Below are 12,143 nucleotides of genomic sequence, written 5' to 3'. Positions count from 1 at the left end.
AACACAGTCTTCAGACAAAGCAACAAATACAAAACAACTTGGCAACACCCCCACTCAAAACAGTGGCACCTCCTAGACTATGTCATTGTAAGAACACAGGATCTAAGAGATGTCCAAATCACCCGTGTCATGAGAGGAGCCAATGATTTCTGGACTGACCACCGCCTGGTGAGGTCAGTCATGTCCATCAGGATTGCACCAAAACATAGAAAGCAATCCAAATCACACAGATGGCAATACAACATCCAAAGACTTCAATCCTCAGTGCACCAAGAGAACTTCCAATCGACACACCTGAAAATGACAGCACACGTGTCGAAGAAGACTGGGAAGTCCTAAAACAGACCATCCATGAGGTTTGCAAGGAATCCATTGGCCTTGCTACCCACCGCCATCAGGACTGGTTTGACAGCAACAACACTGAGATTACAGTCCTTTTGTACCAGAAGAGAAAAGCTTTCTGCGACTGGCAAAACCAACCACTATCCAGTCAGAAGCAGAGCTCTTTCCATCAGCTCAAAGCTGAAGTTCAAAGGAGGATCCAAGAAATCAAAAACAATGGTGGAAGGACAAAGCAAAAGAAATCCAAACATTCGCTGACAGACATGATATGCAAAGCTTTTTTTGAGAGACAAAGACCCTGTAAGGACCAAGCTCATGTGGCCGTACACCTCTGAGATCCAAAGATGGTAGTAGCCTTCTTAAAGATACCGAATCCATCGAAGAGCGCTGGAAGGAACACTACCAAAAGCTTCTAAATCGAGAATCAACTGTGACTGTCGATACCATCGACTCCATCCCTCAGCACCCAATCTAGGAAACTCTTGCCAACTCATCACCTGAGGAGGTCTGCAAAGCAATGAAACAAATGAAGAACAATAAAGCACCAGGTCCTGATGGCATACCAGCTGAAGTACTGAAAGTGGGGGGAGAAACACTGACTAACAAGCTTCACCTGCTGCTCTTCAAAATCTGGTGCACCGAAGAAATCCCTGCTGACTTACCTAATGCTAACATCATCACCATTTTCAAAAAGGGAGACAGGGCCATCTGTGGCAACTATCGAGGCATTGCCCTCCTCTCCAATGCTGGGAAGATTCTTGCTAGAATCTTACTGAATCACCTGCTCTCTCTTGCAGAGGAAGTACTTCCAGAGTCCCGGTGTGGCTTCAGACCATCATGAGGCACAACGGACAAGATTTTCACAGCCAGGCAGATCCAGGAAAAATGTCAACACCAGGAGCTGTATATGGCCTTTATCGATCTGACCAAAGCCTTCGACTCTGTCAATTATGAGGCTCTGTGGAAAATCATGTCAAAGTTTGGCTGCCCAAGCAAATTTGTCACCATTTTAAGAATCTTCCATGACCAGATGACTGCCTCCATCTTGTGCAGTGGCTCTATCCCTGAGCCCTTTGTCATCCGAACTGGCATAAAACAAGGTTGTGTACTGGCACCCCCCCTTTTCTCCATTTTCTTAGTAGCTACGAAAACATTAACCCAAGACCGTCTACTACAAGGCATTGGCATCCAATATCGGATTGACGGCAACCTCTTCAACCTTTCTCATCTCCATGCCAGAACTAAAGTAATATCGACAACAATAACCGAACTCCAGTACGCAGATGATTTTGCTGTAGTTGCACACTCAAAGGAGGATCTTCAAACAGCCCTTAATTGCTTCTCTGACGCTTTTAAAAGCCTATGGCTAGCACTGAACATCGGCAAAACAAAAGTTCTCCACCAACCAGTCCCCGGTCAATCATCAGACCCAGCAAGGAAGATCTATATTGATAAAGAAGAACTGGAAAATGTAGAATACTTTGCCTATCTTGGCAGCCATCTCTCACAGAGGGCAGACACAGATGTCGAGATTCAGCACAGAATGCACTGTGCCAGCCTGGCCTTTGGCAGACCATCTCACCGGGTGTTCAACAACCACTACATCAGAACACATACTAGACTTTTAGTTTATAAAGTGGTGGTAACCCCAACTCTCCTCTATGGCTGAGAGACTACAGAAAACACCTGAAAAACTTGGAACGCCAGCACCAGCACTTTCTTCAGAAGATCCTCAACCTAAAGTGGGAGGATCATCGCACTAATGTCAGTGTCCTCACAGAGGCCAACATCTTCAGTGTTGAGGCCCTGATTATCCAGCACCAGCGGAGGTGGAGCGGGCACTGTGTGCGCATGCCTGATGTACGCTTTCCAAAACAACAGCTGTATGTCCAGCTCACCAAAGGAGAAAGGAAACAGGGAGGCCAAAAGAAACGCTTTAAAGACACCCTCAAGATAAACATCAAGAGATGTGGCATCAACACTGCACTCTGGGAGACAGCAGCACAGGATAGGGATAACTGGCGAAGACTTGTCAGAGAGGGAACGTCTAATTTTAAGAAAATCACCTTGCCCTGGTCGCAGAAAACGCCAGAAAAGAAAGGACAGATGACTGTCACGCAGCAATTGCGGCCCAATCCTGTCTTCCAACACCACCTGCAATGTCTGCCAATGAGCCTGTGGCTCAAGAATCGGATTCCTCAGTCACCAAAGGACCCATGAAAAATAAAACCTGTGAAAGATCATCCTCGATCTCGAGGGATTGCTGACAATTCAATGCTCTCAAAAACTTGTAAGTGTTGCTATTTTTCCTTCTCCAAGCTTGTGTATTTTAGGGGTGAGTTGGTATTAACAGTTAACATTGAGACATGGATTGCAATAACTTTTAGTGGCCAAAAGAGTTATTTTGAGAAAATGGAAATCTGCAGTTCCTTCCTCATACACAGTCTGGCTTAGTGAGCTCTGTACTACTGCATTCATGGAAAAAACATCTCTGTCTAATAGAAATGCTTGGAAAAAATATGAGGATGTCTGCTCATACATGAAACTACTGCATACATTTTTGCAGCTTAGTATATATTAGTCCCCGATCCTTGTAAGTTATGTTCTCACTTATTTAGTCACTTTAATAACTGATGCCCTGCATGACCTCTACAGGTTCAGGTTTTTTCTTTCTTTGTTTTTGTTTTTTTCCCAAGTTTTACAAATAATGAATGTTGAATTTTGTTATTTATGTGGTATTTCTATCTTGTGCATGTATTTACATATGTTTTGTTTCATTATGTCTTTATATTTTATATAAAACTATGAAAATAAAGTTTTAAAAAATAAACTTCAATACCAGGAAAGGATCTGAACCAAAGCCTTAGGTCCAAGGATGCCTCCTCCAAATTCTGTAGAAGCTTGAGATATGGGTCCAGATCTGGGTAAAATATTGTAGCTAATTCTTATCTCTATAGCTGGCTAAGCCATAACTCTAGATCTGAACACCCACAACCTTTGGGGTGGTTCAAATTTTAATCTAAACTCGGTGACTTTATGCAATCTTTAATCAATATACAACAAACTTTAGGGCCTTGGATGATTCTAAAACCTGTAGTAGTTCGGAGCAGGGCCGGCTCCAGGGTTTTTGCCGCCCCAAGCGGTGCACAAAAAAAAAAAAAAAAAAAAAAAAAAAAGCCGCGATCGCGATCTGCGGTGGCAATTCGGCGGGAGGTCCTTCACTCCGAGCCGGAGTTAGGGACCGTCCGCCGAATTGCCGCGGAATAGGTGGACGTGCCGCCCCTCTCCGAAGTGGCCGCCCCAAGCACCTGCTTGGCAAGCTGGTGCCTGGAGCCGGCCCTGGTTCGGAGTATCGTGAACATTTTGTTCCAAGGCCTGTACTTTTTACAAATATAAACTGACTCATTCTCAAAACACCCTTGTGACACTGGAAAATATTATTATTAGGTCTACTTTAAAAAAGGGGGAAATTAATGCAGAGAGCTTGTCTGGGTTGCATTAAGCCATAACGGGAACAGATATCACAACTTGGGTTAAAACTCAGGAATTCCTGGCTCCCAATCCTGTGATCAGAACTTTAGTCCTCAGCTTTCTCTCTAAAGAAATATAGATAGTTTTATGGGAAAATAGATACTTTACGCTGGAGGGTGATATGGCTAAGTATTGATCACCTGAGTCTCTAGGCATATAGATGAAGAGATTTCAGATGTGACTAATGACTTTGGCTGCCTAGAATATAAGGGCTCTGAGCAATGCGCAGATGAACAATGTGCCTGTACTAACCTGTATTACATAGCAAAATATGAGGAGGTATTAACTCATTATACCTCTATTAAAATCATCACATTAAACAGGTGTTCGAGGAAGTATAATGCAAAACAAGCCTCTTATTTCCTGTAGATCTCTGAAAAAACGAACATACCTTTTTTACAATCCCAGTAGTGGTTACAATGTTCTCTGCTCCTTCTACAGTCTGTCTTGCCACTGTGTTCACGCTGGCCACAACAGCTTCACCCACCACATTGGCCTGCTCTTTGGTTTTCTCAGCAACTAAAGGTTCAAGAAAAAGTAGAGTCAGTCAATGAAGTTCAAAATCAGTCTTTGTTTAACTGGATAACATCATAATTGACAGTCTACAGAGCTAGCTTGGATCAGTGAAATGGATGGGGCCAACGGTTGCAGCAGGGTAACACAGCAATATTTTGCCCCGTGCTATCTGTTATTTGGACTTTCTGTATGCAGGCTACATGCTAACAGTTTAATTTTACAGTGCATTGAGGCTAATTCTCACACATGCCGCTTACCTCAAGAATAGGTGGGTATTGCAACCTGGCAACCTTTAGAGAAGGGGCAGATCGCAAAACAAACCTACACCAAGAAGCAGCAGCACAAAAAAAGTCATCTTGCCCATTGTAGACTGCCAAACTGGACTGCCCTTCTGTAACCCCCTTTCCATCTAGCTAAACTCTCCCTATAAGCCCCTTCTAGATGATTAATAGAACTGGCTGGAGAAAAGAAATTCTGTTTCACAGAAGATTTCAATATTTCAAAATTTGGTTTTGTTCCAAATTAGAATGAAAACCAAAAATTTCAAAATTTGCAGTGAAAGCAAGAGTGCAGTCCATCTGGTCAGCAGCTATGGAGCCAGGGACCCTGGATGCAGTGGGGTCATAAACTCTAAGACAGCCTGCCAGGCAGGCTGCCAAGGAGTTGGGTGGGTGAGCTGGGAGAAAACCAAGCAGGTTTCCAAATTAACATTGTCAAAAATCAAACTGTCTTCACAGAATGTTTTGATTTCAATGATTCTGCAAAGTCTGTTGAAAAAATGTTTTGTCGGAATTTTTCTGACTAGATCTACTGATTAAACCCCTTTGGCCTGCTTCCAGCACTGAAAAGTGCCACAACCTACAACATTGCCCAATGACAAGCATCCTTTACTCATCCAGCAGCAGAATACTCATACTCTCTGACACGCTGAGCTGAATATCCAAGCCTCCATGATGCCTTTCCTGTGTTACTTTGTTTAGGAGTCCCAGCATGCAGTGCATTTCTATCACCAAAGAATCATTCTGGGAACCATGGTACTTTGGCTTCTAAAGTGTAAAAGAAAACTCCTCTTGCTTTATATCATTAGAAATTATATTCTTATCCATATTTACAACAGTGCGCTATCAATTTACACAAATCTGTAGGGACTGTGCTCTTACCTGAACTCACGCTGTGCACAACCCCTTCCTTGGTTTTGGTACCTGTGAAAGGAAACATAGGCTCCATCAACATCATCCCCTATGGGAAGACCTCTCTGGTTTCTGCATGCAGACAACATGAGTTCTGATAGGGTGTGGTCCTAATTTTACAGTGCATTGGGTCCTTGAGTAGTTCTCAATAAGGGCCAAATCCTACTCTCACTGAAGTCCAAGGGAGCTTTTCTGTTGGGAGTTGGATAGCTCCAGTTAGTTTTACTGGCATGTGTATTATTTGGAGGTGCCCTTCACCTTTTACACCCTTAAGTAATATCTTTAAAATGAAAAACTGGTTGATTTAACAGTGCAGTTAAACCCATGTTAGATTAACCAATTATGTAAAAGAAACTAAAAGAGAACTTACCATAAAGAAACGCCAAAAGTCTGCTTTTTTCACGCTTTCAAACACTGAGCTACATTTCCTGTCTCTTCCCCTACTTCCCAGCAGGAGGTCCAGGCTCAGCACTTGTTAAGTCTCTGATTTCAAACAGTCAGTGGAAGTTTTTAATACGTAAGGAGTACAGGATTGGGCTCAGAGAGAGACAGGCTGCCAGTCACTGTCATGGTGATCAGGACAGCGCAGATATTTCTAAAAAATATAGTTATTTATTTTCATAGTAAAGAATATATAACGTATTTAGCACCCCAATGCTGTCATTGGGAGTTGAGGGGACTGGCCCCTAAGGAACAACAACAAATCATTGCAGTTTTCCTTTAAGCCTGAATCTACTTGCTCAACAGACCTCATTGTATCTGCGTACTGCAGCATGCACAGTACGTCAGATCACTTACAGTATGTTTAAACTGCAGCTTGGAGCGTGCCTCTTAGCCCGGGTATGCAAACGCGCTACCTCTGCACAAGTTAGTGCATTAAAAATAGTAGCGTGGCCGTTGTAGGGTGACCAGATGTCCCGATTTTATAGGGACAGTCCCGATTTTTGTGTCTTTTTCTTATATAGGCTCCTATTAACCCCCCACCCCCGTCCTGATTTTTCACATTTGCTGTCTGGTCGCCCTAGGCCGTTGCAGCATGGGCAGTGGCACTAGCTAGCCACCTGTGTAGAAGCCTGCCCAGCCCCCTGGTTATGAGTTTGAGGTGCGAGCCCAGTCTGCTGTCTATGCAGCAATGTCCAGACTGCTATTTTTAGTGCACTAGCTTGAGCAGAGCTAGCATGTGTCTGCCTGCCTGGGCTGGGAAGCACGCTCCCAGCTGCAGTGTAGACAGCCCCTAGTGCCGAGGTTTTCAACCTTTTTTCATTTGCAGACTCCTAAAAAATTTCAACTGAAGGTGCAGACCCCTTTGGAAATCTTAGACATAGCCTGCGGACCCTCAGGGGTCTGCGGACCACAGGTAGAAAACCACTGCCCTAGTGGTTGGAAGCCTCTGCAATAACTAGATTCAGTTTCACGTTAAAACCATCCCTACGGTAACTCCATTGACTTTAATAATGAATTTTCCCTAAAAAAACGTTTTTCATTGTTTCCATCTTATTAAAAATCATTTAAATCCACAAATCTTCTCTTTACTTTTTCATACTCGTGTCATAAAAATGGACAGTTTTTATGGTCCAGTTACAAAACACTGTAAATAGTGATGCAGAAGCACCCAGGCTGTTAGCTACAGCAGCACTGATTCAATAATTATGTGTGGATGGGGTGGGGAAAATTAATTGCGGACCATGCCCGGCACTCATTACAAGCCTAGAAGGAAGGCAGAACAAGTGTACTACTGTGATAACAACTAACCCAGCCCAGTTCTGTCCTGTCTAATTAACATTTGTAATGTACTGTTAAACATAACACAGCTCTGTGTAGCTCAAAAGCTTGTCTCACCAATAGAAGTTGGTCTAATATAAGATATTACCTCACCCACCTTGTCTCTCTAATATCCTGGGACTGACACGGTTAAAGCACTACATACATACAAACATAACAGGTCATTTTTTTAATGTTTGTTAAGGTCATCTAGACTCGAATATACAGAAGGTGCCCTACTACTTCACAACCTAACATTCTACTTCACCCTCAAATGACTGTACAGTCATGTAGAGGAGAATACATTTTTGTATTAACCGTACTATGCATGATATATCAGTATTTGAAAACCAGAGAATATTGCACTGTGGTTGTAATACTCTCTATAATCATGTAACAGCAAACAGGTCTGCATTGCATAAATGCCCACAATAATAAATGAGGTCCTAGTATCTGCCCAGTGCACCAACTTCTATTCTAATATAATCTTGCTTTAATGTTCATTATTCCTACAGGTACCCAATGCATCAGGCTGTACCATTCCAAAAGAGCACTGCTTAATGCTTATTTATTCTACAATTCACCAGTCACAGCCATTCAAACATAGCTCTGCTTTAATGCTTATAAAAATGTAACTTCTTAAATATCCAAAAATCAAGGAAATCAGCTGTTTTAATTAGCTGAATTCATATATTCGTTATCTTTGCATTACTTCAATGAACACACAAACCAAAACAAGAATTGTAATGAGTTACTCTTATCTCAGTCATTACATTTGTTTTTTGCCAGGACTCTACTCACAAATAGCTATGATTTTTTTTTCTTTTTTCTAATGGAAAATAACTCCTAAGAAGAGGGAACCTGGCAAAACAAAAATATCTGAATGCAATTAAAGACTGAAGCAGAAGCAACAGCAGCAAAAAGCCCCTGGTGCTGCAGCTTGTCAGGTTCTTTTCTTTTTAAATGCACTCAGGACCACACCCAATGACTCAGACTTCAGCTCTCATAATGCACTCTATGAAATCTAATCTTCCGGCCCATACCCTTGCCAGCAAGTGACATCTGTTGAACTGATAAGCATTCAGTTGAAGCTGTCAAGTTGCACTGTTACTTTTTAACCTTTGCTTGTAGCTTGTGTGCATAGTTACAGGTTCATACCTTCCCTGCCCCTGCTACAAAAAGGAAGAAGAAATGTATATGATATAGAAAATTTACCATTGGGAAATGACACACCAATAAGAAGTTTTGTATTTTAAATAGGTATACTATAGTGATAGGGAAGCATTGTGCACTAAGAACAGGCATGCATTCAGATAGGAATAACACATGACAGGGTGTGTACAGCTCCTGTACCAGGTATTAGATCTGGTCTTTTCATCTGTAAAGGTCAATGCCTTGGGTGTTTTGTGACTGATGCATGAGGCCAGATGTTTTGGGCATGCCAAAACGGCATTCTTTATTGAGAACTACTGGATTGGATTATCTAGTATTTCTAGTATGTATTTGATACTGAATATAACTTTGTGATTATGATTGTGATCTTTCTATATTGCTTGTACTCCTGTGTGGTGTACAACTCAATATTGCATCAGATTCTCTGCTAGTGTAAATTGATATAGTTCCATTGGAGTTTATACCTATTTACACCAACTAAGAATTTGGCCCAGTGTTGCTGCTGGTCATGCAGTAACTACAGGACTCCACAGCAGCCATTATGTTCTTAATGACAGCAGTAGCATGGACAGGAGAACTTGTTTTGATTGAGTGAGGGAATTTGAAAAGAAGCCCAGTGCCATAACCAAAGTACCATGAGATCTTTCTTTCCCACCTGGGTAACCACATCCATAGGCAGAGAGGACCCTATTTGAATGACTGACTGACTGTCATGGCAGCATCTCTTACCAATGCAGCCCCCACAGCCTCAAACTGCATTGCAGTGTTAGCACAAGATAGTGGAACCCCCACCCCCAGGCATTGACATGGGTTGTGAATTGAAACTTTCTGGCCCAGAGATCAGAGTGAAGATACCAGCAGAACTATGAGCACCCTATAGGCTTCAGGAAGCTGTATGCTGCAGTAGATGTCACAGAACTAGCCATTTTATCTCAAGCTGCAGTGACTCATCAATATTGGTACTGATGTCTGGTCAACTGGAATCCTCAGGAGGACTCAGAGATCCCATCAGTGCAGTGAAATGCTGGCTTTCGATTCATTAGCAGAGTTATGTAAGAAGTTGACTCAAAACAAGACATCCACCCCACCCACTACTATCCTTTTTCTGACATCCAGAAAAGACTTTCACAGCTCTGAGTGGTTCCAACTACACAGCAGATTCAGATTTCAAATTCCTTCATGCAGTGTCTTAACAGCAACCTAACTGTAGTAGGTTATGTAAAGAGGGAAAGAGTACTGAAAGAGCATTTTAATTTAATTGGGCATTTTGATTAGCCTTTCATGGGCATATAGCTAGGGAGCTTAGCACAGCAAACAGGTTCTGGCCACTGCAATGATAATGGATGGTACACACACACATAACTGGCATCTATCTCTTTTGCTCATTTAAACCAAATTCTGAGAGAGCTTAATTATCTGGATTTTAGCATCCCCATTCTGTGAAATCCTGGACTAAGGACTAAGCATGCTCTAGCACACAGTATGCACTCACCACCATGGAGGATCAGGCCCTTAATGAGCAAAGCATCACATAATGCATTATAAAAAAGCTGGAGAGTATTTTATAATGCATTGTGTGATGCTCTGCTGACTAAAATGTTTAAATGCCTGATGTAGTTAAAAAAGTATCCATGCTCCTCAAAGTCAGTGTCTAACGGACTTTTCATTCAGCTATTTAGGTTTAAAAGAAGGCTTTCAAAAAGTTTTTGAAATGGTTAAATACATAAGATCATGGCAGAACATTCCGCATTTTGTCTCATGACTGTGCAAAAATGAAAAGCAACTCAAAGGCCTGGGAAGATATTTGGGAAAATATTTATAAAAATGCTAAATATTCTGGTCTGATCTTGCTCTGATCACCTAGGAAGAAGGAACTGGGTACAATAGCAATCCCCACATTTGACAGCTGGTTGTCATGTTGTATTTATCATTTTTATTTACTTATTTTTAGAGATGCTGTAATCAAACTTTTGATTGTGGTTCAGCTTCAGATTAAAATGTGAATTGGTTATATATTGCTAGATAATGGCAGGATTAGCTGTACTACATCAGTAATTGTCTAAATCTGGGGATGAAGATTTGCTATGAATGGGGTTTCTGGTTCCACTGAATTTTGAAAGTGCAGATCTGTAACTACAGTAAGGTTTTTAAAGTGGTGATACTCTGTGTATAAGACAGTGTAATGGAATCAAGAGCCTTTTCTATTTAAAAATCACAGCTTACTCACAGCCAGCACATACAATAGCAATCCTCCCTTCTGAGAATAACAGGGGATAAGAATGTAAGACTACAAACACAGTGTATATCAATCCAGTGGTTTTGTCCACCAGTATCATACATGCACCTCCATCATACAGTGCAGATACCAGGTTTCAAGGGCAGCTTTGAAATGATTACTGTAGGGTTTATGGAAATGGAGAGCATTCATTATATAATAGATGTTTCCAGGAAGGGCACAACTTGTGTCATGATCCAGCACCTAGCCATTGGACAATACTGATAACTGTCTCTTTGCAAAGCAAGTAAAGGATTTTTGCATGGAGAATGTAAAGGGTTATAGAGCATGAGGAGGAGGATCTCAGAATAAAATGACATGAGGGTGGGAAAAATAGGTGATTCCTACTAGCCTAACTTAATAATCAGAATCACTGTGTATGCCCTTAATAACCTCAGTCACTGCACCTTTGGAGGCGAAGGAGAGATTGCTAGTAGTCAAATGTAAAGAGGGAATAATAATTGTAATATGTACCTTCCATCAGAAGATCTCAAAGTGCTTTCTGAACATTGCATTAATTCATATGTAGCAATCCTGCCTCCCTCCCCCACCCTGGGAAGTAGGTAAGTATCAATATCTCTGTTTTACAGATGGGGAAACTGAGGCATGGAAGGTTTTGACACCCCAAGATTACAAGTGAGACTGTGGCAGAGGTGGGGATGGGATGCAGATCTCCTGCCTTCCAGTCCCATGTTTTAACCACTATCCACTACTTCATGCTTTCTGGAAGATAATTTGTGTCACATTTCATGCTCAATTGTGTATTAAAAATAGTTGTCTCTTACCTACATACATCACACCCTCTTTGGTCTTCTCTGCAGCCTCAGTCACTCCCTGTTTGGTCTTTTCTGCTGCAGCCACCACACCTTCTTTAGCCATGGAGAAACCTTTCTTAAAGACATCCATTCTTGATTGCTTGCTTTGGTACTAGCTGCAGGATCTGATTCAAGGATGATGGTGAAAAGCACCTCAATGCACACTGACTGCACTATGCAATCTTACCCTTCTGTGGCTGTTCAGTGTCTCTCTGCGTCTTAGTCTCTTGCTATCTTTTGTTCTTATTCCTCTGCTGGATGAAGGCAGTGTGGTGAACTACACAGCGTTTGCCAGCTCTTATTGATGAGATGCACTGCAATGTACCCAATGCCTGTGAATAGCTGATGCTGAAATATTAATGACATAGATCTGCATGGCAAGGTTTTGGATAGGAAGAAAGGTGGGAGGGAAAAGAAGGAGGTAGGTTGAGGGACTTTTTGGAATATGTCCAGATGATTAAAGCTTTTAAGATCTGCTGCAGTGCTCTCACTCAAAGACACTCTGCAGATGTTCTCATTTGGAGAGGGAGGTTTTTAGCA

The 12,143-nt window shown here is 41.9% G+C and overlaps 1 protein-coding gene across 1 annotated transcript; it reads right to left on the bottom strand.

The window, feature by feature from the left end:
• Window positions 1-3,376: 3,376 nt before the first annotated feature.
• On the bottom strand, window positions 3,377-11,694 carry SNCG (synuclein gamma). Its single transcript, XM_065408203.1, has 5 exons — window positions 11,574-11,694; window positions 5,550-5,591; window positions 4,264-4,392; window positions 3,651-3,667; window positions 3,377-3,385 (listed from the first exon to the last, which is right to left on the bottom strand). The coding sequence occupies exons 1-5, from the start codon at window positions 11,692-11,694 to the stop codon at window positions 3,377-3,379; spliced, it is 318 nt and encodes a 105-aa protein (XP_065264275.1).
• Window positions 11,695-12,143: the final 449 nt, after the last annotated feature.

Source organism: Emys orbicularis, chromosome 7, assembly GCF_028017835.1.
Source record: "Emys orbicularis isolate rEmyOrb1 chromosome 7, rEmyOrb1.hap1, whole genome shotgun sequence".
NCBI lineage: Eukaryota > Metazoa > Chordata > Testudines > Emydidae > Emys > Emys orbicularis.
This window is presented reverse-complemented; position numbering and strand designations above follow the sequence as displayed.

What these genes read in the sequence shown, in the direction of transcription:
- SNCG (XM_065408203.1), bottom strand. Translation starts at nt 11,694, where the DNA reads ATGGATGTCTTTAAGAAAGGTTTCTCCATGGCTAAAGAAGGTGTGGTG. An exon ending in AGAGGGTGTGATGTATGTAG is followed by an intron (nt 5,592 to 11,573) that starts GTAAGAGACAAC and finishes TTCCTTTCACAG; the next exon opens with GTACCAAAACCAAGGAAGGG. An exon ending in TGTGCACAGCGTGAGTTCAG is followed by an intron (nt 4,393 to 5,549) that starts GTAAGAGCACAG and finishes TTGAACCTTTAG; the next exon opens with TTGCTGAGAAAACCAAAGAG.